Below are 27,511 nucleotides of genomic sequence, written 5' to 3'. Positions count from 1 at the left end.
GAGGAGAAACCAGCAAGTGAGGCATGAGGAGGGATTATTTGTCCCATGCCCATGTCACCACAAACCTAGGAAATGAGGTCTCTATAGGCTTGCTGCGTACCAAAGGACTTGGCATGGAGTTGTCTCTGTCTCGCCCCTTCCCCGCCCCCAGTTTCCTTGGCTGTAGGGGCTTTGGCTGCCTCTGATTAAGGAAAAATCTATGTACTCCATTCACAGCTGTATTTAGCTGCGGGGAGCTTTTGTCCTCTAACTTAATTGAAAATTACTTGCTGTAATTAATTCTCAGAGCTGTGCTCTTCATCCATTCCGATTTGGCTATATGTGCTAACCTCTTCTAAAACCATAACTGATTATGGACTGGGGGTGGGTGGGTGGAGGAAACCTGACCATACAATGATCTTTCTGCTTTCCTTCTCTCCCTCACTGGTATGCATCTTCATTAATGCTTCTAGCAACTGGCTTAAAGGAAGCTCACTAACTGCATCTCTCTCCTTTCCCGTTCTCTCTTCTTGATTGCTGTGTGTTTACATTTTCCTTTGAGACCTGCTTGGAGGCACAAGGTACCCCCCTTTTGTGCGGTCCTCATCAGTAAACTATGTGAACAATTAGTCATTGTTCTATACTTTCTCTCTTTAATTTCTCTTCATCCACTCTTTCCTATTGTACTTTCACATCTGCCTTGGGTCTCCTAAAGGATCTGGCTTGTGTAGAAAGCTGTGTCAGAGCAGTTGTCTCAAAGAAAACTGCTTCTCTTTAGAGCAAGTGTTAGAATTTCGGCCCTTGGTTGTAGTTATGACTATGTGCTTGTCTTAGATGGCTTGAGAGAGTGAGAAGAATGTGCCACACACAGAGTGGCACAAAAATGAGGCGTGTTCGGTACAGTAGCTAAGCAATTGTTGGATGTGGCAGAGAGGGTTTCAGTGTAAGGCTGGGGGTCAGCAGCTGGTGGGAGAGAACAGTATGATTAAGATCCTGATCTACTTAATGAAAAATCTGGTCCCAAAGAAAGATTCACAGCTTTGCTTACAAGTCAGAGTTGATAATGGGTACCCTCTTGCATTCCCTCACTAAGTCCTCACACTGTAAAAATGACACTTAACCAGCAGCAAACAGCTTGAGTTTTATTAATTAGCCCTGGAGGACAGCTGACAAGAATCCTGGTCCTTGGGCATGTTCCATGTAGCTTAGTTTTGCCTGTCTTCAGGGAAGAGATGTAGGAGTACACCTCACCTGCACCAATACAGTTTGGGGGTGACCTACTGGAAAGCAGCTTTGTTGAGAAGGCCCTGGCAGTGCTGGGGGGCAGCGAGGTGACCCTGAGCCAGCACCGGGCCCTCGGGGCCAAGGGGGCCAGCGATGCCCTGGGGGGCATGGAAAGGCGTGTGGCCAGCAGGGCGAGGGAGGTTTTCCTCCCCCTCTGCTCTGCCCCAGTGAGGCCACATCTGGAGGGCTGTGTCCAGTTCTGGGCCCCCCAGTTCAAGAAGGGCAGGGAACTGCTCAAGCAAGGCCAGTGCAGAGCTGCCAAGGGGATCAGGGGCTGGAGCATCTCCCTTGTGAGGAAAGGCTGAGAGACCTGGGCTTGTTCAGCCTGGAGAAGAAAAGCCTGAGGGGGATCTCATCAGTGCTTATAAATATCTGAAGGGTGGGTGTCAGGGTGATGGGGCCGGGCTCTTTTCAGTGGTGCCCAACGCCAGGCCAAGGGGCAACGGGCACAAGCTGGAACATGGGAAGTTCCACCTGAACATGAGGAGAAACCCCTTTGCTGTGCGGGTGCCAGAGCAGGGGCACAGGCTGCCCAGAGAGGCTGTGGGGTCCCTTCCCTGGAGACATTCACCCCCCGCCTGGACGCGGCCCTGTGCCCCTGCTCTGGGTGTGCCTGCTCCAGCAGGGGGTGGGATGGGATGAGCTCCAGAGGGCCCTTCCAAGCCTCGCCATTCTGGGATTTTGTGTTTGTACACAAACTGTTCCTGGGCTATGGTGGAGCGTGCCTGGGAGAAGGGGATGGTTTGTGGTTATTACAAAGGCACTATTAGAACAACACATGGGGGAAAAACTTAAATTAATTTTCTAGGAGCTGCATGTGCAGGCCCCTGTCACTGTACTCTCATCTTAGTGTACTAATTTGTGGGCTCATTGTCAGCGCATGGATGGAGCATGGATAACTTCCTACTTGCTAACAAGGTGGCTTGGTTGGTTTGGGTTTTTTTGGAGTGCCCCTGAGTGTTAATTCTTTTAATTTTTTGGCTTTTACAATGTGTTTCAAGAGGAAATGGGCTTGGTAATTAGACACAAATAGCCTGCCTCTGTCATTCAATTTGCAGTATTTTTTCTTATTAAAATCTTAAGTGATTTTTTTTAAAAAATAAAAATGCAAAAATAAAGTGTAAGAATTGGCCACAAACAAGAAGATAAGTCTTCAAAATTACATGTATGCATTGCACGCTCTAAAACATGGGAGATAAAATAGTGATTTATTCAGATAGTTGATCTGGGTAGCCGGGGGCACTAAACACATCTTGGTACAACCAAGACTGCAGAGAGTGCGTAAACGACTCAGTGAGATGGGGGAAGCTCTGAAATAGCACAGGTACTGTGCTTTAGTGCCCATCCTAAGATGTTAAACTAGATGAAGTCCATCAGGATAGTCTTGAAGCTTCATGGCATTACTGTCTGTATTGACAAATAAGCTATATTGCTGGGTGGTGTCATGAAGGTGGAAAAGGGTATTGCTGTTCTGCGTTGACGCGCTCTGACTGTCAGACACCAGAAATAAGATTTCAGCATTAAGACTTGCTATGTATAATTTGGAACTCCCCTGTATTAGGTACTTCTGAGTCCATAAATGTAAGTATTCTGTATCATGTAGCTTCCTTTGTGTGTGTTTATTTTTTTTAACTGCTGGTCTAAACATATTTGAGTGCTCTAATGATTTTAAAATGTTCTTAGAAATGGATGGTTTTTATTCTGCATCAGATCACAAGGAGAGAATTGCAGAAAGAAGGTAGCATGCCCTGTCCTCATTGCTGTACTTCCCCTCCCTACCTGCCTGAGCTGGCACAATATTTAGGGAATGGATCCAGGGTGGTGGAGGGGAAGGGAGTGGATTTATTATTGATCAGACTCACTGCAGCTGCCTAAATGCTTTCCCTGACACATGAAAGGGGCCAGCAAGTTAGTGGGAGCTGTCTGGGAAGGTAACTCCCTCCTCCAGCAGCAGTGAACTATAAAGCATTACTACAATAAGTTTCAATCCAGTTTATTTAATGAGACATGCGGAAATGACTGGGGAAAAAAAAAGCAGTTAGGTAAGGGTTTTTTTTTTTTCTTGATTATATTGGCCCAATACAGAAAAGAGGTGACTTGTCTGCTGGGCTGTGAAGCCGGGGAGCCCTGCAGCACACAGCCCTAGTGCCTTCCACCCACCCAGGTTCCTCTGTGCAGCTCTCAGATTGATCCATAGGTACATTTTATATATCTAATATGTTATGTATGCATGTCACATGCATATATATACACACATGTATTTAAAGATGCATAAAAATAGAGAAACAAAGAGAGCAAGGAACAACCCCAAAAACTTACCAAAAAAGACAGCACAAACTGGAAGACCCAGACAATGGGCTCACGAACTGGAAACTTTATTTTGAGGAACTTTTTGTACTTCAGGTGGGTGGTGGGGAGGCTACTCTGTTCATGGCTGTGGGGATTCTCTAGCTGCCAGTAGGGTTATGGGTAGAGAGGTGGAGGGTGGTGGGGAGGATATGTTTGGCTGTGGCTGTGGGGAGTCTCTAGCTACCTGTAAGGTGATGAGGGAGTATGGAGGTGGTGGAATACAGAGGTGGTCGGTGGTGCAGAGATCCCTATGTGCGGCTGTGGGGAACTTCCAGCTGCCTGTAGACCCATGATGACTTATGGAGAAGGTGTTTGGTGGTGCGGTGCTGCCTTTGCCTTCAGCTGTGGGGAGCTTCCAGCTATGTGTAGGGTCATGACAGGGTTCGGAGATGGTGGGTGGTGCAGAGATCTTTTTGCCCTCAGCTGTGGGGAGCTTCCAGCTGCCTGTAGGTCAGTACAGACTGGGGCTGTGTGTGTTTCCTTACCCTTAGATCAATGTTCTTGTAGAAAGGTGCAGCACACCCTGAATAGCAGAGGCTCTGGTCTCGTTATGCCCGTACCTGGGGCTGCAGCTGCCAAAGAGGGGAGAATTGACAATTAAGCAGTCACCTTCCATCACCTCAGACCTCCCCTGCCTGGGGCGCTCCCAGCCTCCTGCCAAGGCTGCCCATCCCATGTCTCCAATGGCCAGGAGATGCCCCTCCTAGGCCAACTGTGCCACCCACCCTGCAGTGACATGGGCCACCACATGACACTGCATTGCTAGTAGGAAGGAAGCAGCAAAGGGGGAACAGCCACTCTGCCCTCCCCTGTGTGGCGCAGCCCGTGGCGTGCCCATCTGGGGCTGGCTGTGTCACCAGTGCCCCTGTGACGTCAGCAGGGCTGCCACATCACTGTGACATGGAACATTCAAATAATAAGAAAGAAATATTAATAAAACAATAGTAACAACTGATAATGCTGGGGAGGGAAACTAAGTATCTATAGCAGCAATTTAAAGAACAGCAGATGAGCAAAGGTTAAAATAAAATTAAAAGCAACAGGTCCTGTGTACTGCCCAGTTTTAAAGACTCGTGCTGCTGAGATTTGTGGGTTTGAAGGCTAAATTCTGGAAGAAAAATGCTTGTCAAGTTGATTGGAGGTATTAGTTCGCATGTTTGAGATTAAAGCCATGTCCAGTGCCAAACCCTGCATCCATGAGTTGCTGAGGACATGTCAGTGTGAACCACAGGACTCGCATCTTCCTCTCCCTGACATGAACCAGAGATTTTTGCCAGGGACTGTCCTGTGCTATGCACCTGAGTTAGACACTGGAACAAAATACATAAATTAGCTTCCACCTCCTTGCTTCACTGCAAAAGTATTACATCCTCTTTAACTGACAGGACCAGAAGAAATGGGCACAAACTCAAACACAGGAGGTACTCTCCAGGAACACCAGGAAACACCTTTTTTACCATGAGGGTGACCGAGCACTGGCACAGGCTGCCCAGGACAGTGGTGAAGTCTCTGTCCTTGGGGATATTCAGTAGCTGTCTAGTCAGGGTCTGGGGCAACTGGCTTGAGCAGGAGGGCTGGAAAAGATGACCTCTGAAGGTCCTGTTCTGTGAAACAGAAGTCTACTTGAACTTTTTAATATAAACTCTGCAAAATCTTCTACAAAAATAGAAGTAGTAAAATGAATGCCAACAGAAAGATGTTCTCTTGTTTACTAGATGCAATCTTACCATGACCCTCAGGAAGAGCAGAGAACCACGTGAAATCTGTGTGCTGTGAACTGGTTTGAATTGTTGAACAACGCAGCAATGTGGCCTGCTTTGCCTGTGACCTCTTCCTGAGCCACAGAGTTAATTAAAGGACTTCAAGCTGTACTTTGTTTGCTGCTCCGCTTGCCATTAGCATTTGGGCTTTTGTTTTCTGGGCTTTCTGAAACGTGACTGTGGGTCGCTAAGCAGAGAGTTGCTAGTTTGGAGCTTTTTACAACACTTCCTTGCAGATACAGGTTTCCAGGTTTTTTCAGGAATGCTAAGACAGCACGACGTGCCTCTCCCTCTCGGAGGGAAGTAGCATGTCAGCGTGTGGCTGTCAGTGCACTGTGGCTCTAGTTGCGCTGTTTGTGGCCTCCTACCCTCTGAGGTGGATGGGCGCTATGAATGCTGAGTGGTGCTTGGTTGAGACCCATCTTGTATGGTGCATGTGGCCTCCATGCCACAGGAGCTCGTTGCTCTTGTTGGTTCAAAGTGCTGGTGAGGTGATGGTTTTGGTAGTGCGAAGACTTGAGTCCTGTGGACATGGGTTGATGTATGACGTATCGGGGAGGACCTTTGGAGACAGCACTGGAGGACTGGTTTGGGTGCATGGAGCAAAACTAGCCCTCAGTTCACTCCAGACAGGCAGAATGGATGTAGACTGTACCTAAAATGTTCTTTCAACCTGCCTTCCTCTGCTCTTAGAGGCTCCCAGCAGAAGCAGCCAACTGTTACGGAGGTGTTGTGGCTTGCTGAGGGAGCAGGATTTGGGAACAAACTAGGGCAAGACAAAACCACAATGTAAATGTACCCCCAGAGGGTTGGCAGAGACAGGGATGTTCTGTAGGGAACCTCCTACCTCTCTAGTACGGTACCGACAGCCATATGTAGAGGCTGCATTTGCTCTACTGTTGCCTTTCCCTCCCACTGCAGTAACTACCCCAAGAGACTGCTTGCCTGCAGTTACCCAACTGATTTTCATGTAAAAATGTTGGTGTGGTTGCTGACTAGAAAACAAACATTTTTTACTTAACAAGAGGAAGTGAGAACCTACAATTTCTAAGAGAAATTGTAAATGAGAACTTGATGCAGGTGCCACTGCTAGTCTTAAGTTGCGTATATAAGATGATTAGCTGTGCCACAGCCCGTGCTGTGTTTCTCTTCGTTAGGAGGTCCTACCAACAGATACTTTGGTGTGTTTGGGTCTTAGAGACTGGCCCTGATTTTACTTGAAAAAAAGCTTAAAACAATTGCTGATTAAAAACCAAAGACTGGCTGGCAAAGCTTGATGCACTTAACTTGCAGCTGTCAAATTTGCTGAATTCTAAGCAAATTTGAGACCTTTTCCCCCTCACCCTCCCTTCTTCCAGGCAAAGAGTGTGTGCAAGAGAAAAAATGATTGCTATGAGAGTTGTAAACTGCCACTTCTGTTGACAGGATATTAGCTTTGAAACCCAACTCTGGCACTAATACACATTGTTAACATGACTGGGGGTGAAAGAACCAGTAAAAAATACTCAGCTAATGCCCTTGTACTCTAATTCTCCAGGTGTTTCAGATTATGTATCCTGATGAGCTACAAAAAAAGTGTGATTCTCTCTCAGTAGGCAACTGTGCAGTACGCAGAAAGCTGAGGGTGAAGAAGCATAACACTGAATTTAGCAGAGAATCTAATTTTTTGTTTAATAAAACCTCAAACCTTTCTTAATATTGTTGATGTTGCAGAGACTCAACTGCTAGATTAGACTGCTGCAGGATATGACCCCACGGTTCTGCCCCACATCTGATTCTGGCAGTAAATTTTTATAAGTAGGTTTATAAGTAGTTGTTTAAAGTATATCTCGCATCCCCAGCAGGCTCTTCCCCTTCCCTCTTCTTAAAAGCCATTATAACTGCTTTAAAATTTAACTCCACAGGACCACTAATATAGGTTATATAAAGTTCATGACAGAACTAAACGCAGTTAACTTGTTACAACGCAGGTAACTTGTAAAAAAAAAAAAAAAAAAAACAAAAACAAAAACCCCTTATTGTGAGGAAGTATTACTAGCTTTCTAGAGATGGCAGGTTAGTGTAATAATTTTGTATGAAAAATAATGCCTTTTTTTTCCTTTTTTTTTTCTGGTACTCAGGTAAGTGCAGAACTATGTTCAGACTCTCACCTGTGCTGCCTGCCTGCCTGCCTCTGGCTCAAATGTTTTGTTGTTTCCATTTCTTTGTGACAGTGAATCTGAAGTACTGCAGGGGAGGTTCTGAGGGTCTCCTCCCTCCTCCCAGCTTGTTTGTAATGAAAACCCCGTTCCCTGTGAGAGTGAGAGGGCTCCCTGACTGCACTTGGTAGAGTCCTCTTGAAATGGGATAGGAAAACATTGCCTGACCTCTGGTTGCTCTTTGCTTCCCAAGTATCAAATGGCAAGCCTCAAAGCTATTTAAACATTAAGAAAGCTTCACAAATTTGCATCTTAAAATGGTAAATTAGTGTCTCTGAGGGTGCTTGCATCATGTTTGTAGGTGCTGCCAGCTTGGGAAGTAGACAGCTGAGGGCAGAGCTGCCATTCAGGTGGAAGTAGACAGTCCAGACGAAGGGACCAGCAGGGACGTTAAGTTAAAGTCGGAGAGGACAGGCTGCCCCTGAGAAAGAGGAACCCCCTGGGGCAGGGCAAGCTGGGGCTTGGCTCTGAAAAGGCCCTGGGAGCCTCTGTAGGCAGCACGCTGAACAGGAGCCAGCAGCCTCGCCTGACAGCGGAGGCGGTCAACAGCATCCTGGGCCATCGTGGGGAAAGAATTATCTCCCTTTGCTCGGCACTTGTTAGCCCGCATTCAGGTACCATGTCTGGTTTTGGGCCCCCCAGTACAAGATAGGGATTGACAATCTGGGGCAGGTTCAGCGGAGGGGCTCCAAGATTGCTGGAGGCCAGAGTGCTTGCCTTGGGAGGTGAGACTGGGGGAACTGGTGCTATTTCTCCTGCTTACGCTCTCCCTGCTGGACCAAGGGGAAAGACACAGTCAGAAACCCAGCTCTGGCACAGTCACCAGCCAGAGGCACCTCTTTCCTTCCCTGTGCCTTTCTGGCCTCAACAGTGTACATTCAGGTAGTGTGAGCCTCCTTCCACAGCCCTGGCTGCTGTCACCTTATCTGCCGCCTCCTTGCATGCTGCTGGCAGTGGCCAGGACCCCTTCTACACCTGGAGCAGGAGGAGCAGCATGTGCTGCTTCTTGATTGCATCCTTGTCCTGCCTCCTGACGTGTGTCTATACATATATCTGCGTGCATGCATGTGGCTGTGAGGGATGGGGCCCTACGGTGTGGTGGCTGCTTCTCAGATGTGGGGAAAGCTGTTTTGCTGGCAGCAGAGGTCGCCCCCCATCCCTGTGTGCTCAGAGGATGTGGGTCTGTGGGGGGCGTCTCACCTCCATCCCCAGTGCTGCCCTCTTCCCTGCCCTCCTTGTCTTTGGGAGGTTGGCCCCTCTGGACTTGAAGGACCTGTCTCCCACCCTTGGTGCCTCCAACAGTGATGCTGCACTTGTTGGCATGGTGGCTGGGGTCCCTACGCCGACCTGTACCCACTGTGCTGCTCCACTGTCCAGGAGGGCTTCAGCTGCGCTTCCGGAAAATCTTGCTGGCCCGCAGCGCAGGGACTTAGAATGTTTGGTGGATACCAAAAGAAATGCTGTTTTCATATCATTGATATCCACATAAGTGCTTGACTTTAGAAGAACACTAAATTCTGTGGGCTTCTCAAATCACTAAATCCATGAGAAGAGTTTGAATTGCTTTGTTAGAGCCGTTGCTGATGCAAGGACGTCTTGGAGCATTGCTTTTATTAAGGAATTACTATTTTTGTATGAAACAGCCTAGTTTATTTCTTCTTAAGATGGGAAGCTTTAGGCAGTCTTGCGTTGTTTTCTTTTTAAGGATATTAAAAATAATATCCAAACACTGTAGCTGATAATCTCTGAGGAACTTCTCTAATGCTTATGCTGGGCTTCTGCGTTGTGATGAACGGAGCTTGCTGACATACTAATCCAGGCAACGGTTAAGAGCGGGCACTTTAGTTGTTGTGCGTTTGTGTTTCTAAGCTCATTGAGTTTGGTGCTAATGCCATGCTGCTGCCTTGCTTGGTTTCAGAAGCTTGAGAAATTTAGTTTCTAAGCAGTGATCTGTTTTAGTTACTTTTGAATGTATCAGTGAAGTACTTAAAGCTGCTAGTAAGCCTCGCACCTCAGTGTCGCGTAATTGCATCCGCAGGTGGCATTGGTGGTAGTTCCTTGGAACTTGGAAATACAAGGGGGTGCTGCATAGCTTGAGTAACCTGATATACCCTCCTAGTGCCTCTTGCTTCACCTGACAGGAAGGTTAGTGCTGATGGAGAGAGTGACTGGGCAGTGATGCTAATGACTTCCAAAAATATGCTTTGTGTAAAGGTATGCTAGACTTTCTTCTTCATAACCCCACTTTCTAATGTTAAAGTCTGTGTTTTAACGTTACAACTATTCAGCTTTGAAAAACAAACCTTGGTAAGATCTACGGTGAAACTTTCAGATGTGTTACTTTATTTGGTAACTGTAAAGCAAACCAGCAACTGCACTGTTTTTTGAGAATTTGCAATAGGGTTAAGTGTCAACAGTGGAAGCTGTCGTTATCTTTTAGCCCCACCTGAGTGCAGTGCCTTTTGAATTTCTCAGTTTAGTATGGTAAATAGTGTTTGTACCTGAGCAGTATGTTGCAAGAAGCTAAACTGGTCCATAGGCTTTGAAGTTCCAACTCAGAGGGAAAATGAAAAGCAGGAAACAACAAAAAGCAGGAAGGATTGTGCCACGGACAGCTGTCTTCAGATCAGTCTTCTGAAGCTGTTGAATACATAACCCAGAGTGTGAGACAGATCATCACCACACCTGAATTTATAGCAAGCCTTGTAAAATTCCTTCTTCCTGTTGCCCCAGGAATTTCAGGTCATACGTGGAAAGCTTTGATGTTTTCTTCTTTAGCTTGTAACTTCCCCCTTTCTTCTTTTCTGATTGCAAGCGGTTTTAGCTGAGTGTGACCTGAGCAAATTAAAACATTATGTGGACACTATTTTGGCTGGCTTATTTTTGTTCCTAGGAAATAATATGGCTTCACTAAAAAATGCCTGTTTATCCATTTGTAAAATAAATGTTTGCGCTATTGCTTCAGGAAAGTATTGCCTCAGTTTTGCAAAACTCCATAAACTTTGCAATGTACTACATGTTACTCCGTTGTTGCAGGCGAGCAATACAGCGTATCCTAAAAAGGTATTAAATATGCTGTGTAATATAACAACCTTGTTCTAAAGCAAAACTATATTGAATTATGATAGCGTGAAATGAGGTTTTCATGTACTCTTGCCTCAGACTCTCTTCAGATTAATCATTTGTTTTCTGGTTGACTGCCTATGAACAGCTAAAAGAGAAGCTTTCACATCTGGGATTTAATATTTGTTGTGCCTTGTTGCTTTTGTTTTATTTTTAGGCCTTTTTTTAGCTGTGTTAGGAGTAATGGCTTGCTTTGGTGGCAGAGCCATCTGAACAATAATGGCTTGCCTTTTTGGCTTAAGGCACAAAGAAATTAAAATTTATTTTAAATTCACGTGTCTCATCCTGCTAGTGTTCAAGATCTGTTGTCAAGCAGTGGAAACAGTTTCAGATTTTGAACAAGTTTTACTGGATATTTTTTCACTAATGAAGGCTCATGCAGCTCATACCATTGTGCTTCTCCCAGCATTTTTCAAATCCTCCTGAAGAACCTCCCTCTGCGCAGAGCGTGTTTCCCTCTGCTGCAGGGGCTGCCTGGTCAGGCAGTGTGGGAGCTGAAGCTGGCTGACCTCTATTTTAAATGTCAGGGGTGCTTCATCCTTGTCTTTCAGATTCCATTTGCCTTTTTTAACCCTTCCTTAGGACCCTGCTTGAAGCAGCACCGTTCTAGAGAAGCGCTTGTGCAGCCCAAGCTGTACTGCCATACAGCTGGAGTAATTGTTTTTTACAGCTGTCTCCCAATTGCCTTCCACGCTCTCGGTGGTGTTGGCAGGCCTGGCTGGGCTGCGCTGTGTTTATTATAGCTGTGAAGTGTCCTGCCCAAACTGGATGTCAGTTGACAGCCTGAGTTTCTTGATGACCAAATGAATTTATAAAGCCTTCAAAACCTTGCGTTATAAAATATGGGTACTAACTCATCTGCTGTTTTCAAGACAGCATCCTGCAGGTGAATGGCTCCCTGTTAGTACATGTGAAAGGACAGACATCACTGCTATTCTATCGTCATCTTTCTTTATCAAACCAGACTCGCCTTCTCTCGCTACTCCCCAGGTCTCCCCAGGCACGTCCAGGACAGTGTGGCTGGTATTACCACGACTACCTAATTATCTAATCATAGATGATGAATATTAAAGTTTCCCTGTTTTGTCCCATTGTTTTCTAGCCTCAGTATTAGTTGAGGGTGCAGAATAACTATGAAGAGCAAATTGTGTGCACGTGTGTTTTGTGCACTTGGAAGTTCATAGCTTTGACAGTAATGCAAGTTTGGGAAAATACTGAATGACCAGAGGAAGACTTCAATAATCACTGTGTGTTACCCACCCTGCTATGTTCCGTACTGTGTGCTGCATAGCACTGGCTTTAAAACATTCCTAGGACTGTAGCATTTCTTGCCTGAAGGTAAATACTTGAATTAAGCCTTTCAGAGATGTGTATAATCACTCCCTCAGCTGAAGGGGAATGGTAATTTGTATTCTCTATACTTGGAAATGATAAACACTTATATTCTTTTGCAAATGCAATGACTCTGCTTAAAATGGAGTGAGTTTCAGATGGGAAGAATTCCTCCCTGCTCCTCTATTTAACCAAAATATTTCCTTGTCAGGTGGCCATTCCTTTCAGTCAAGAGTTTTAGATGAGCAAGGCATGGGATGACAACACTTTAAAAAATGCTCTGTCCTGACTTGTCTGGCGTTTGTATCCCTTTTGTTGGTACAAGGACCCACCCTGTGCCGATCAGGAGCTCCCTACGTAGGAAATGCTGAGATCGCCCTTGCACCTTTCTCCAGATTCCTTATGCATTTTTCTAGTTGCTGTCAGGGTGCTGGACTAACCTTTGGTCTGACCTGGTACGGCCTCTTTCAGGTAACGGCAGAGGAGCCGAGAAGCAAGTCCCCGCTGTGATATGCACTGTCCAGGCATCAGCACCTAACTGCAGGGGGCTTTCGGTTGCAATAAGCTGTGCAAGTGAAGTGGAGTAACCGTCAGCTAACAATGACACCAGAAAGGGAGAAAGTCTCTGGTTCTTCCATAGCAACCATAGAACTCTTAATAAATTGATATACATAAAATTAACAGATTTGCATAGTATTTGGTTTTAAAATGTTTCCTGTGAGTAGGTTAGTGTATATTTTGCTGGGTTTGGGAGCAAATCATAAAGCAACTGCTATCTCTGTGTTCTCTAAGACCAACAATAAATCATAGAATCACAGAATGGTTTGGGTGGGAAGGGACCGTTAGAGCTCACCTAGTCCAACCCCCTGCCATGGGCAGGGACATCCTCAACTCGATCAGGTCGCTCAGAGCCCCGTCCAGCCTCACCTGGAATGTGTCCAGGGATGGGGCATCGACCACCTCTCGGGGCAACCTGGGCCTGTGTCTCACCACCTGCATTATAAAACATTTCTTCCTTATATGTATTCTGAATTTTCCCTCTTTTAGTGTAAACCCATCCCCCTTGGCCTGTCACAGCAGGCCTTGCTAAAGAGGTCACCCCCACCCTTCCTACAGCCTCCCTTTAAGCGCTGGGAGGCCGCAATAAGGTCTCCCCGCAGCCTTCTCTTCCCCAGGCTGAACAACCCCAGCTCTCCCAGCCCGGCCTCGCAGCAGAGGGGCTCCAGCCCCCGGAGCATTTCTGTGCCCCCTCTGGCCCCGCTCCAACAGGTCCATGTCCTTTCGGTGTTGTTGAAGTCATGTTTCACTGCTGTGAGGGCTGCTTTTGGGAGCAGAATTCTCTTCTTTAGCTCTTTAGAAAGATGCTGGCTCATAAAGATACATCCAGTGACTTCTTTGGAGAATTCTTTAGTGGCTGTATCACATACTGTGTGTAAAATTCATTCTTTCTGAACTTTAAGTAATTGCAGAGACTTGTTCTTAATTCTCTGGGTTTTACTGACAAGATTCTTGAGACCCTCCTAACTACAGTTTAAAATCTAAGTTTGGAGGGTGGTGAAAGTGGCTGTTAAGATGATACATGTGATACCTTCAGGAGTAAGAACTTTTTTTTTTCAACCTGGTCATGTCAAGTGTACATACTGAGCAGGGGAAGTGTCAAAAATGGCTGGGATTCTCTGACAGGGAAATACCCACCTTTATATGAGAGTTTGTGTTAACTGGGGACTTTGACGCTCTTGTACCCACCTCACTAACGATCAATGTCACTTGAACAGGCAAACTTTATTTTTGGTTTTACAATGTCAGCTTTATTTTACTGTGCAATGTCTTTACAGAGGTTTCCTGCAGGTGGGAAGAAGGAAATACAGCTTTGAAGTTAGGATTTTTGTCTGTCTTCCAGCAGCACAGATTGAGAATTAACTTGTGTTGCCAGCCTTGGAAAAACCTGTTCTAAAGTCTGTGTTCCTCACTTAGAGGCTTTATGTAGCTGCAAAGTGTAGGCAAACACATCAGCTTATCGATGGCAGCGAGAGCTCTTGAATCTTTTATAAATCAGGATGATAGAGAAAAGAGAATATGATAGAAATGAGAGTTACAGTGACGGCTAGTTTGAGCAGACGGGCACCTAATAGGATAGGAAGAATTTGTTGCACTGCAGATCTAGGAATTATTTAAAAACATATTTAAAGTATACAGTTCAGATCCTGATTTCAAAACTAAATGAAGACCTTAATCTTCTTTTGCAGAACCAAAAAACAAAAGAACAGATTGAAAGCTTGTTACAGAATGGAAAGCATGAAGAGTTACGGGATCGTCTCTGCTGCAGGCTGACCTTTGGGACTGCTGGCCTTCGCTCTGCTATGGGAGCAGGCTTTTGCTACATCAATGATCTTACTGTGATCCAGTCAACGCAGGTAAGCTCAGTAGTTGCGTAGGAGACAACTGAATGGTTTCACAGTAAACGTTTGGGTCATATAGTGTACCACTGAAATACAAGCTGAGGGTGAAACGCAGCAGCCATTTGACAGTAGAGTGACAGCAAGAAATGTTTAGAAAATAAAGTAGCTTGAACAGGTTTAATTGGACATCCTAGGAGGCAGAATATAATCACTTCCACTGGAATTTGGCCAGTAGCTAAAGTCTATTATACTGCTCTGAAGCTGGAAACCAATAGCTGTCATAAGAACTTGTAGTATTTGGCGAAAATTAAACCGAAAACCCCCAAAACAAACCCATCCCCAACCAAACAAGCCTCTTCTTTCCTTTTCAGCCGAAGTTGTGAATAGCTATACAAAATTAGCAGGTTTTACTAAGGAAATGAACAGGAAATAAGATGAAAAAGCAAATGTAGGCTGACTGTGACGAACATCTGTACTGTAAATTTTTTAGCTTCTGGGGAGTCCTTCCAGTAACACTGGTTGTGTTAACAACAGTGTTTACAGCTATCCAATCCGTTGTAGGTCAGTGCGCTGGCATTACTGTAGCTCTGTCTGTAGCTCTTGGCACTTTAGTGCCAAGTAGAGATGCAAGAAAGTCATTTGAGATACAACACGTAACATAAGATTTGCAGTTGGAGAGTTTCAGTTTGTATCAGAAAGGTTGATGATTTGTGGTTTATTCATGATTTAATATTTGTGGATTTAGGTTAGAGATATCATTATTGAATTACTTTCTAAGAAAACATTGTAAACAGATGTTGATCTTTCTGAGGACTAGTTCTTTGAAGTTTGGAGTAGATTATTCTGGGGTGGACTTCTTGATTTGGATACAGAGATCTTGGAACTTAAATGTAGCTCTTGACTGCCATTTTGGTAGTTGTCTATTAGTGTTGTTGGAAAGGGTCTGTTGGGATGGGTGTGTGTGTGGGCTAAAGTTTTGGCCAGGGAGGCTTCAGTCCTAATTTCCTGCTCCTCTGCCAGAGATTAGGCTCCACTTGGTGGTGGCGCTCGATGTACATTTAGAAGGGCACAGAAGCTGGTACGTGGAGTTGAGGAGCTGCGTGGAGGCTGCCGTGGGGCCATGAACAGTATCGGTGCTGTGGTGGGGAAGACCGGTGGCAGAGACTTCTTGCTTCTGACACGTCTTTTCCTTGAACCATGTTTTAGGTTCGTTTGACTAGCTGTTTAAGCTGATGAACAACCAAAAATACAGTTTTCTGGACTTGTATCTTCAGAGTCTTTTACCCTCCTTTTTTCCTCTCTTGATTTTGGTCTTGCATGCCAAAAGAGGGCTGGAAAATGATCATGCTTCTTCATTTCCCTCCCTGCTTCTCTTTCAAGCAATGTTAATGAGTTGTATGTGTATTGGTTGTCCGAATAAATCAACCTGTTGATTAATATTAGGCTTAATCACCTCTGCTTTTCTTTGAAGCACTGTTTCATTCAAGGGCCGATTATATATATGTTCCCAAAGAACTTGGTCCCCTGTTGTCTCATTTCTTTCCTCACTTTTTCAATAAACACCTTGGGAAGGAGAACAGCTGATGTTGAATCAGTTTTTGATCAAAAGTGCTCCATGCTCCTTTTCTATATTGCTGTCTCATGCTGGATTTGTTCTTAAATTTGCTTATTGTACAGTACCAGGGTGCTTTTCGGCTGATGTGTTCCTCTATCATTTTTTTTCCCCCAAACAAGTAGGCTAAATAACTAATGTTCACAACTAAACTTCATAAGAAGCTGCTTCAGAGTACAGGGGAGGTTGATCTGATGTTATGCAGACTTTGAGCACGTGGAAGAGGAGTCTGAGTTTGAACATTGATTTATTGGGGGTTGTAGTCCTGTTAAACTATCATTCCTGACTTCAGCAGTCATTCTTGCACATACTTTATCATGATAAATCTTAAGCAAAAAGCAGTTGGGTTCTTAATCTGTAAAATATAGCTTTCTCTCACCCCAGTGAAGGTCGTGGGAGGCAAGGAAAGAGAAGTGTTGAATCCTTTTGAAAGCAAGTAGCATGAGTCAGAAAATGGATGTTCCCTATTTTCTTTCCTTATGAACACATACAAATGGGTTTGGACTGCGCATATGAAATATACTTCAATATATTATCTGTTCCCACCTCTAGTTTTGGCTACTGAAAATACAATAACTGATGTATTTGTAACCACTGTACTTGGAACATCAATAAACAGTTTTCGTTATGATGAACCTACTGAATCTTACCCGCTTTGTCAAGGACTCTTATAAATGGAGCTTCAGGCATGTGATAAAAGGTGCTTTACTACATGATTTACAAAGGGTTTATAAAACCTCTCATTTAATACTGTATTTTAAAATAGTCATCTCTTTGCAGGTTAATGCTCTGATACAAGTCCCTCAGCAGACACGACTGAAATAATTTCTGTTGGCTCAGGGTGAAGTGGTGTGCTTAAAACTTGGAAGAGCTGGGACTTTATTAAGCTGTTTGTCATACTGCTGATGGCTGGCTTCTACAACTGGAGCCCAAACTTTTGCAGTGAAACTAGATGCCAACAGCTGCTTATACAGGCTTTGAAGAGAATAGAAGTAGCATGTTGGAGCCCATTGGTAGTGCTTGAAACCCAGCGTGTATCTGACCATTTTTTTTCTCTTCAGTTTTGCCTTGGGTCTAACAGAAAGTTTTCTTTAGGTTTCTGACCTCTAAACTAGGCATGCCTTAGAATAATGCTCCCTTTAATTCTAGCCTTGCTGATCTGAGTATGCCAAACTCATCTGCTGCAGATACTGTAATGGTATGAACAAAACTTACTGATGTGGTACAGGTGGTCCCTGCTGGTCTGGTGGGAATGAGCTGAAGAGATTAAGAAAAAAAAATAGTTTAAAACCTAGTAGTTTGTCACCAGTGATGGAATTGTTAAGGGTACTGAAGTTCCTTTAAACAAGTCTGCTTCTCTTTGAAGCAGAGTAAACATCTTGATAATGCAGAGGAAGTTAATAATAGTCACTTTACTTTTTGGCCTGTGCAGTCTGTTGAACTTGAAGTTGCTCGTGCTCCCGGCGCCTGAACGTTGCATGCTGCCTTTGTGTTTCCAGTCTCGGGAAAGCGTGGCTGAGCTTGGATCGGCTGACTGATACGCGTTCTTGGCAGAAAATGAAAAGTTTCATTTTGGTCAGCTGGGAATGTGTTTGCAAGTTCAGTTACACGGGCATTACCGGTTTCTGAAAGTAACAAACTGGGTTGTATTCATTTGCTCCCTCTGTAGAGCTTCTATTTTTAGTTGTTTATTAGAGCCATGTATCAAGTTAGAAAAAGCAGTTTCTGGGAAGGGAATTAAAACTTGTTTCTGAAGTAAACTGCATCAGATTTAATCTGTGTGCACTTGTTTCAGAAGCTAAGAATGCTAACAATTTTGCTGAACCTAATCTGAAAATGGGCAACCCTGTCTCTCTGTATTTGTCCTTACCTGCTACAGGAATAAAGGGCCATTCAAAAAAAGGAGACTTCAGTGTAATGAAAATATTTCCTTTAATTAAAATAAACCTTAGTTAAGTTGCATGCTTAAGGGCATGCTGTGTTCTTGATTTGAATGATTTTATTGATATCATGAAAAGTCAGATCCAGAAAGGTACAGGATATGCAGAAGTTGCTTTTGAACTCATGTGGAAATTGTAGGTACATGACCTACGCGTAAAGCCTAGATTTTCCAGCTCCGGTACCGCTTCTGTCCTGCTGAACCAATTGCTTTTGTTAACAGGTAAGTAACCTGCCACTGACCTCCATGATGGCAAACCCGGTCACCTTTGCATCACTGCTATGAGTTTCCCGTTGCTATATAAGCAAAGCTAAAGATAATAGCTGAAAAATTTTAATATTGGACTTCATAAAGCTGTTACTATCACTCTTGATACATCAACTGAAAATCTTTCCATCCCATTCTTGATACCATCACTTTCCCCTCACTTCTCTTCTGATCATAAGGGACTGGACATGCAAGAGGATTATTTAAAGCACGGCTAGATCAGTCTGTGAATTTTAGATAGGGAATTGACCTGAACTGTGCAGTGGTATAAATATTTGTAATACTTCAGTGCACCTAAAGAGAATTTCATTTCAGATCCACTGAGGCGGCTACACATTTGTATGCTGACACTTGCTAATAAGTTATTAATTATCACCGAGTATGTAACGGCATGATGTTGGCTTGGGTGACTTCAATTTGGAAGCAGTAATTGTCCCAGGAAAAATTAGATGGGGACGCTGTCAAACCCTGAGTCTTGTAAAAAGGAAATAGGAATTCTTTAAACTGAGCAACTTACTAAAGAAGAGACTTATCCCAAGAGGTGTTGGAGTTACTAACTGCCTGCTGAGAAAGGTAGAGTGACACCTGGAAGAAAATAGGTGTGAGCTTGAGTAGAGGGTTCAGAGAGCAGAGGTGCTCTGTATTCACTCCCTCTCACTGTCATTTTTTATTTATTTTTATTTCCTGCAGCTTTGATAAAGGTGTTTGGATAGTAAACAAGACTGGCAGGGCTGGACTAACCCTAACAGCTGTCGGATGTTTGGCTAAGCTTAAAGATTTTGTTCTTATATAGCATATAACGTGGTGTCTTAAGCAAAACTTCTCTGTGGCAGAAAGTAAAGACACTGCACTTCTTATTAATATGAAATTTTTGATCCCTGTCAGACAGTGAAGCTGGTTTAAGGGTGTGTCCCCGGGAAAAAATCTCACCTCACCCTTGAGGAGAGTGTCACTTAGATTTAGTGGCACCCCACAGCTGCCAAAAATGCTCAGGCAGAAATAGTGGGGATGGTGTAGACTGGATCTTCTGTACTAAAAAGATCACTATAGGTCCTTACTTTGCAACAAAAATAAACCAGTTGTTCTGTGTTTGTGGAATGAGGGAATGGAAAGCTGGGAGATGTACAAGGGTGTGGGCATTAGAGCCAAGGAGCCAAACCAGCTCTGATGGCTGTCCGTGGGAAGTAAGGGGTGAGGAAGACTGTTGATGTGCAGAACCCTAGAGATGCCAGGGTCACCAGAAGGTTCAAGAGATGCCTGCTGTCGAGGGAGACCTCCTAGGGGGTAGGTGTGAAATAGAAATCATGCGTAACAGTCTTAGGTTTGTAAAGAGTGGTTTGGAATGTATTGACTTTCTTATGCAGACAGGTCTGAACTTACCTTGATTCATGCTGCTTCTGGAAGTTTATATGCCCCTGTGTGTTTTCTGCTTCTGCCGAGTACCGGTTTGTCTAACATGGTCCTGCTTCTTCTGTAAACTTTCTTTTTTGTGCAGTTTCTTGATGTTTGAAGAACTAGTTCAGATAAAACTCTGCAATGTGCTCTGACCTCAAGGTACCACCAGCCTAAATAAGGGATCTGTTGTTAACAAATCTGCTGTTAGTCTCTTTAAATGTTATTCAATCTGTTCTAGTCAAACTCGAATGAGTTTTCCCCATTCCTCCATCGCTCATCTCGTTACAACTGTGCATGAAAGTTCTTGATAAGCTGTCAGGGTGCCGGGTATAAACACATTCCAGGTCAGGGTGAAGGTGACTTCAGCTGGCAATCGTGCCATGGCACAGCTTCCAGTTCCGTCAGTATTCAAAGTTTTGTATTTATTTTAAAGTTTGGGGTTGTTTTTTTTCTCTCTCTACGAATCCCCCTATAGACACACTATATCTGCAGCTGAAATAGTTCTCCAAAGAGATGCCAGTATCCACTTGTTTGTGCTTTGAAGCTCCTTCTTCGGTGGAAAGGGCAAGAACCATTAAAAAAGAGCTCAACTGAATTTCATGGGTAGGAGTGAGGCTAGCTTTCCAGTTGAGAGACTACTTATTGGTGATATCGAGTCAGATCAAGGTAAGAACATCTCAAAGAATTGCATTTAATGCTGGGGGGGGAATCTGTTTAATTCTAGTACAAAACACCCCCACTCCTATCAAGAGGAAGCTTGTACCCTCATAAGAGGTGGCCTTTTTAGGATAAGCCTAGCTATGGTAAGTTCCCAGTAAGGTGTTTTGTGTTAGGGGAGGCTGCTTTCTGACTGTAGTCACCTGTGGCCTCTGCAAATGTCTGTTAGCAACAGTGCTTCCATCTTTGTCCAAAACTGCTGATCCACTCTGGGTTGTTTCTGTGGTGGATCTCCAGAGATTCTAACTGGGAAATGAATGGGTGTGAAGGCTGCAGGGAAGGTGAAGCTGGAACACCATGGGATGTGCTATTTCAAAGAGCACCTCTCTCCTCCTGCTCTGGAGAGAGAGGGTGGCTGACTCGGAGGCTGTTTGTTTCTCTCCTGTGTGCGTTTCAGTGCATGTTTCTCCTCACCCCGAATGTGGTTTAAAAATTTACTCTCTTCATCTGCTCCCCTTTTTTCTCCCTGCACTGGGGGTCTTCTCTGATACTTTGCCTGGAAATGGTCTGCCTTCATGTGTAGAAGACGGCTTGTATTTGTGCTATTGTATCTGCAGAATATGTAAATCGAGGAATTTCATCTGTCCACCTGGAGCAGGTCACTATAATAAACTGTCATTTGAAAAAGAGGGTAAGGATGAAGCATCTTTTTAATGTAAATTTAGAACTAACGCTTTGGAAGCGGAGCTGAAAAGGTGTCCGGCTCGTCCTGCAAACACAAGCGTAAAGACTAGCGCTGACTAGCACTAGCCTTATATTGCCTGAGTGGATGGACTTTCAAAAAATGGATTTTTCTCCATTGGGTCTTTAAGAAAATGGTTTGAATACATACGCACAGAATGGACTGAAAACAAGTGGTTGCTGCTTGAGGATTTTGCTGGCTCGAGCTTTCTGGTTATGCTGTTTGGTCACTTACTGTTGTTCTGCTTTTATTTCCCACAGCTGTTTTTCTTTTGCTCTTTTTCTGTCTGTGAACACTTTGGGGAAAAATAAATATGCTGCTTTTGTGGATATCATTATTGACGTTTTTGCTGAGCTGTATTTTGCCTACTGACATTATATTACACACAGATATATATATATATATATATTTTACAGTGAAAGATCACTCTTAATGTCTGTGTGTGCTGCACTAGAGCTAATTCTTCTCTGCTTTTTTTTTTTTGTCTTTTTTTTTCCAGGGGATCTACAAGTATCTTGAGAGGTGTTTTTCAGACTTTAAGCAGAGAGGCTTTGTTGTTGGATATGACACACGAGGTCAGGTGACCAGCAACTGCAGCAGTAAGAAGTATGAGTATTGATTACATTTGCAAGACTAGAAATTAAATTGTGGCTTTAAATGCATTCCATTCTCTCAGAATATTTGTCATGAACTGCGCACACTCTTTCCCCACCCCCCTAAATCCCCCCTAATCGTAATGGGGAGAGGCATGGACTAAAGCCTCTGTAATACTAGTTGCCAGCCAATGTGGAATGTCAGGCTAGTCACCAGAGAATTTAGAGTCTAAATGCACAAGAACATTAGGCAGACATTAAGAAGTTGATATGCCCGGAGAGAAATTTGAATGTGAAGGTAAATTCAGAATACTAACATCTAGCTTGAAATCACTGAATGTTAATGCACTGTTGTTAATGCTGTCGTTCTTTTGTATTATGCATCTGATTTAAGTTTGCTTGGGGGAGGAGAATTCTAGCTGCAGCCTACTGTAACTCTGGATTTTGGCACCCTTATGCTAGTCTGTGGTCTCAGCCTATTCCACATTGGGATTATTTTACCTGAAATTTAAAACATAAAGTTCCAGTGATGCCAAATTATTCCCTTTGCAAGGAAAGGGGAGAGAGGATCTGTAAAAGAGCTGCTTTCTGAATTCTATAAGGAGTCCTAATGCCTTGTAATTCGGGGAAGGAAGCACATGTTGTAACAGCATGCTTTACAAAGCCAGCCTAGTAGCTAATTATTATTTGGTTAATGAGTTGTTAATTATTGAGGTTAATGTAGTTATTGTAGTTGATTGTTGTAACTAATGTAGTTAATTTTTTAAAATTTTTGTCACCATATAATGTTCTAGGGATGTAAAAGTTCTTGGTATAACAGAGCTCAGAATCCAGTGATTCTTGTATCAGTTTCTTCATTCCCCTGAAGTCTGCCTCTCCACACCTTCCTCGCTGGCCTGCAGATACATGGGGCGTGTTACCCACCAGGCTTTGGCACAAGCATTTTAAACTCCTCAGTTACACTGTGTTTGCAAGGCTGCTGCCTGAATTGTCTGGGTTATGCACAGCTTAAACATGTGGAGCATAAGAAAAACATTCCTTTTCAGCCACACAAAGCTTGGAATTCAGACTTGATGGCAGCGCGGTCATTGTGTTCCACACATAAAAGGAGCAAATCAGTTCTCAGCTACGTGTTTCTTTTGTCCCCTTGGGATGACACACAGATATGGTAGTGCTAAAATCAAATTGACCCTCCCCAGAAGCATGTTTTCGGTTGGATCAGCATGCTTACCCAGCACTATGTGAGCAGGAGCGCACCTTTCTGTGCATCAGTTCCAGTGCCGAGGGAGATGGCAGACCTGTATCCCGTAATTAAGTTGATGTAAACCATTGTGATACACAAGCAAAATTTCAGTAGCTTCAGCTACAAGCTGAGCTCTCAAACTCTTTTTAAGTGGTTTCAGGCTAGATTTGATAGGTGCTGTAGTGAAATTCTGTGTAACTGAAACTTAGACCACAGTATACTCACCACGGGAGATAAGGAAGCAAGCATTAATGCTTGTCTGTAAAAACAAGTGAGCAAAGCAAACTTGCACTACTTAATCTCTCATCTGTTTCGACTCTGAGACTTCTCATTAACTGCCGAGCTGTGCATACCTGACTTGTGAGGAACAGTTTCATATCAGTTACCTGAAAGAGAAGGAGTTTCCCTGCTGCTTGAAGGGGAAGTTTGTAGTAAAGGCAAGGTTTAAACACATGGGTGCTGTTACTCTTTCTAAACTTTCTGGGATCGCAGTGTGCTGGTTTGCCGAAGTATAAGATCTGCTTCATGGGCAACGAAGTTGGTGAAGGGTCTAGAGAACAAGTCTTATGAGGAGTGGCTGAGGGAGCTGGGGTTGTCGAGTCTGGAGAAGAGGAGGCTGAGGGGAGCCCTTCTCGCTCTCTGCAGCTGCCTGAGAGGGGCTGGAGTGAGGGGGAGGGTTGGTCTCTGCTCCCAAGTTACTAGCGATAGGATGAGAGGAAACGGCCTCAAGCTGCGCCAGGGGAAGTTTAGGTTGGACATTAGGAAAAACTTAGTCCCCGAAAGGGCTGTCAAGCATTGGAACAGGCTGCCTGGGGAGGTGGTTGAGTCTCCATCCCTGGAGGTATTTAAAAGAAGGGTAGACGTGGTGCTTGAGGATATGGTTTAGTGGTGGACTTGGCAGTGACAGGTTAGCGGTTGGACTCAATGATCTTAAGGGTCTTTTCAACCTTAACGATTCTATGTTTCTATGATATTGTCTGAAGCTGCTGAACGAAGGCTGGCAAACGAGCTTTGCTGTGCGGAATACCGAATCCTTTTCCAAACCTGCCATTGCAGACATCTGTCACTTTAACCTTTCTGGAGATTGTTTCTGTCCTTGAACGAATGACAAGTGTCACACCAGTAGGTTCTGTATCTTTGGTTTTGAGATCACTGGTTTATTTATGTGGTTGACTGAAGTGCCTTGTGCTCTTCAAACAACAAATAAAAGCGTGGTCTTGGATTCTACAGCCTGAAAACTGTACGGGCAATGTAATACAAACTCAGCGTAAGCCAAAAAACAGTAGAGGGATTTAAGAAACAGGTGAAATGAAGGTTATGGTAATGCCATACGGCTCTTGGATTGTTGTGGGGAGTTGGATTGACTGAATGTTTTCTTTTTCCTGTTGGTAGACTTGCCAAGCTCACTGCAGCAGTCTTACTGGCTAAAGATGTACCCGTATACTTCTTTTCCACGTATGTCCCTACACCGTTTGTGGTGAGTCATCTTCTCTTTTATATTGTGGAACCATGCAGTCAAAGAAGTGTTTGAAAGTGTACTGAAAATGTGAACTAGCGATTTTCTTCTCAAATTCTGTTACTTAAAGAGAAAAATAGAGGCTGCTTGATGCACTTAGCTCTTCAAGGAGGTTGTAATAAGAATGTCACTGAAATCCCCTGTGTGCAGATAGCCAGCAGAATCACACTCACCCCAGGCTGCTGTGTGAGGGCAATAGCTACTGCAGCCCAGGCTTTCCCTGTTGGGTACAGGTGAAGCATTCTGCTAGTCTTCTCTGTGCTTGAACACCTGGGTGTCATAAGCGTTGAAGATTGCGTTGACGTGTATGTGAATATATACACATAGATAGGGACTGTATCGCTTTGGACATGAGACTTTGACTTACGCTGCTTAGAGTGGAAGAAACTAAGGATTGCCTCTGCTTTTAATATCTTCAAAACCAGAGCTTTCTGTTCTAGTCACAGAAGCTTTTTCTTGTAGGGTTTTAAATCCTTGTTTTCAATTCTGCAAGCTTTTCTAGCGTGCTGTGTGTGCTCTGGGTCTTGTTTTGAGGGAAGGACTGAAAGGACTGGCTGCTCTTTAGCTGGAAATACCTGTAACTTGTTTTTCTACAAGCCTTTTGGTGAATTCCTTCATTCTGTTTCAACCTCTTTTCTCTTTAAAGTATGAGACTAATCCGAGTATAGACTTTCTCTAGTTGGCCAATTAACAATTGTGTTTATGTAATTGGTAAATAGAATTATGTTCTAATGCACCAGAACAGAACAAGCTTTCCCTCTGTTACTAGCTACAGGAAACAGAATGATGAGCATTTGTATACAATTTTCAAATAAACTGGTGAAACATTAAGAGCCACTTCTGTAGCATCCTATTGCTGTCCTAATAACACTTGCTGTCCTAATAACATTTGTGCCGGCTGCAGAACTCCTGGGTAAATGGGCATTTCTGGGTTTCCTTTGCAGCCCTACGCTGTTCAGCAGCTCAAAGCTGTGGCTGGTGTGATGATCACAGCATCCCACAACCGGAAGGAGGACAACGGGTACAAGGTGAGGCTTGAACGTTGAAGCTCATGGCACGTCACAGCCAGCTGCTTTCCCGTATTACCTATGTGCCTTTGGCATTTGGGTTCTCTGGAGCGTGCATGCGTGGACATCAGGAAGGGAAACGATTTCAAGTAATTCATCCTTTTATAACCTAAAATACACATGCTTTCTTCTGCGAGTAGAACTTAAGACCACACTGCTTGTGTATCTTGAGCACAAGTGTGTTGTGGCGTTCATAGAGTCTAAGCAGCAGCTGCAGAAATGCTTAAGCGATTTATAATGTGTTCACTTCTTAGACTTAAAAATGAGTTTAAAACTAAGCTAGAACTTAGGTGGATTAGTCCACATAGCAGATAACTGCTGAATATGATGGTGGTTTAAGTGTGTTACTCCCTGTAAGATTGTTTTTCTGGGCATGGAGAGAGAGGCGGGTGCTTCATTTGGGAAGCTTGGAAGAGAATAACCATCCATAACAAATGCTGCTTGTGCAGTATTGTAACACAGTATTTCCCTTCCTAAATTTTATAAGAATCTGAAGTAAGCTCTGAACTTCAACTAAACAGCATTCTAGAAGCTTAGTAACAGGTCAGTGAGTCATAGCAATGATAGGAGAACCAGCCGCACTCTGTACAGAGGTAACTCTTGGAGGTGGTTGTACTGCACTTGTCCCGCAGAGGACAAGTTGTGGAGTACTTCACCAGGCTTTACTTATGCTTATCCATAGCAATGAATAAAATAAGCCACACCAGTCTTCCAGGTGCTTCATTTCTGTTTGTGTCTTCTGATGCAAAGCATTTTACTTTTGTCAGGATATTGTCTTTTCTAGCCTTTCACAGGAATTGTTTTATCTTTCACTATTTCCCCTGTGAATTCAGCAGCTTCTGAAGGTTTTGGACAATTCTAACCAAATTCAATGAACCCATAGTTTTGAAGATACTCGGTACCTGTGGGTTTCATGAAAGCCAGCGGATGAGAAAAGAGAGACAGATTGGTCCGATTAGCAAGTCTGCACTGTGAACTCAGCTGTGCTATTGGAAACAAACTGTGGGAAAACTGGCATCTAAATAATTCTTCAACAAAGACTGTTTATAGTTCAGGGTTTGATAGTGTTTCTAGCTGAAAGATTACAGTTGTTCAGTGATGGGAAAACATGTACCTTGGCACGCTGCTTATCTCTTTTGCTTCGATTTCAAAAACAAGTTGTGCTTCTTTTTCAAAAGGAATGCCTGACTATGTAGAAGGTAATGTTTTCCTTCTGCTGCAGTTTGCACAACACTCAAATGTAAGTGTCCAGTTTCGGTTTCTCACGTCCTGATGATTTCAGTCATAATAGTTGAATGCCAGCGTTTTTGAAAATAGGCCGTGTTGCTGAGCAGCTATCACCACATACCCGAGATCAGAAGCTGTGGTTCCAAATGACTTTTGCGAATCAAGCCAGTCTGATGCTAACCTTTCCTGTATGACTTCAAGAAGCAGGAAGCATGTGGAATCCTACAGCTAAAAGAATTTTTATCAAGTTAATAACCTTTGTAAATAAACCGTGTCTTGTGTTCCTTAAACTTACCCCAGGTTTATTGGGAAAATGGAGCACAGATCACCTCTCCTCACGATAAGGAAATTATAAAATGTATAGAAGAGTGCGTCGAACCATGGAGTGGCTCTTGGAATGAGAATCTAGTAGACACCAGTCCCCTTAGACGGGATCCTCTGAAGAAAATTTGTGACTGTTACATGGAAGATCTGAAAAAGATCTGTTATCATAGGTATTGTATAAAACAAAATGTATTTAAATTATGTTTTTAGGTAAGCTCTGGGTTACATGTGGAAAACTTGACGGATAGACTTCAATAATAAAGCATGTGATGCTGCCGTACGTAAACACTTCTGAGCTGGGTAGAGGGACTGGGCTTTCTTCCAAAATTTTAATAGTTTCAGACCTGCCCATAGCGATTTTTATAGTCACAAATCAGTGACTCGATTTCTGCCTTCATGGTTCACAGCAGCTGGGTGCTCCACTCTGCTACAGACATCACTGTCTGCTTGGGGCCATTGCTCTGTGCTCTTCATGGTGGGAACAATTTTGGGTCATGTCCTGCCT

General features: G+C 43.8%; 1 protein-coding gene across 1 annotated transcript in view; it reads left to right on the top strand.

Moving 5' to 3' along the window:
* Window positions 1–27,511, top strand: part of PGM2L1 (phosphoglucomutase 2 like 1) — a 44,964-nt gene that overhangs the window by 3,359 nt on the left and 14,094 nt on the right. The window contains exons 3-7 of the mRNA XM_075105512.1: window positions 14,272–14,439; window positions 21,536–21,642; window positions 24,265–24,349; window positions 25,333–25,416; window positions 26,983–27,176. Of these exons, the coding sequence (XP_074961613.1) occupies window positions 14,272–14,439; window positions 21,536–21,642; window positions 24,265–24,349; window positions 25,333–25,416; window positions 26,983–27,176 (638 nt within the window). The remainder of the gene's footprint in view (window positions 1–14,271; window positions 14,440–21,535; window positions 21,643–24,264; window positions 24,350–25,332; window positions 25,417–26,982; window positions 27,177–27,511) is intronic.

This window comes from Phalacrocorax aristotelis, chromosome 1 (genome assembly GCF_949628215.1).
Source record: "Phalacrocorax aristotelis chromosome 1, bGulAri2.1, whole genome shotgun sequence".
Taxonomy (NCBI): domain Eukaryota; kingdom Metazoa; phylum Chordata; class Aves; order Suliformes; family Phalacrocoracidae; genus Phalacrocorax; species Phalacrocorax aristotelis.
The sequence above is the reverse complement of the archived record's forward strand: the minus strand, read 5'-3'. Positions and strand labels throughout refer to the sequence as shown.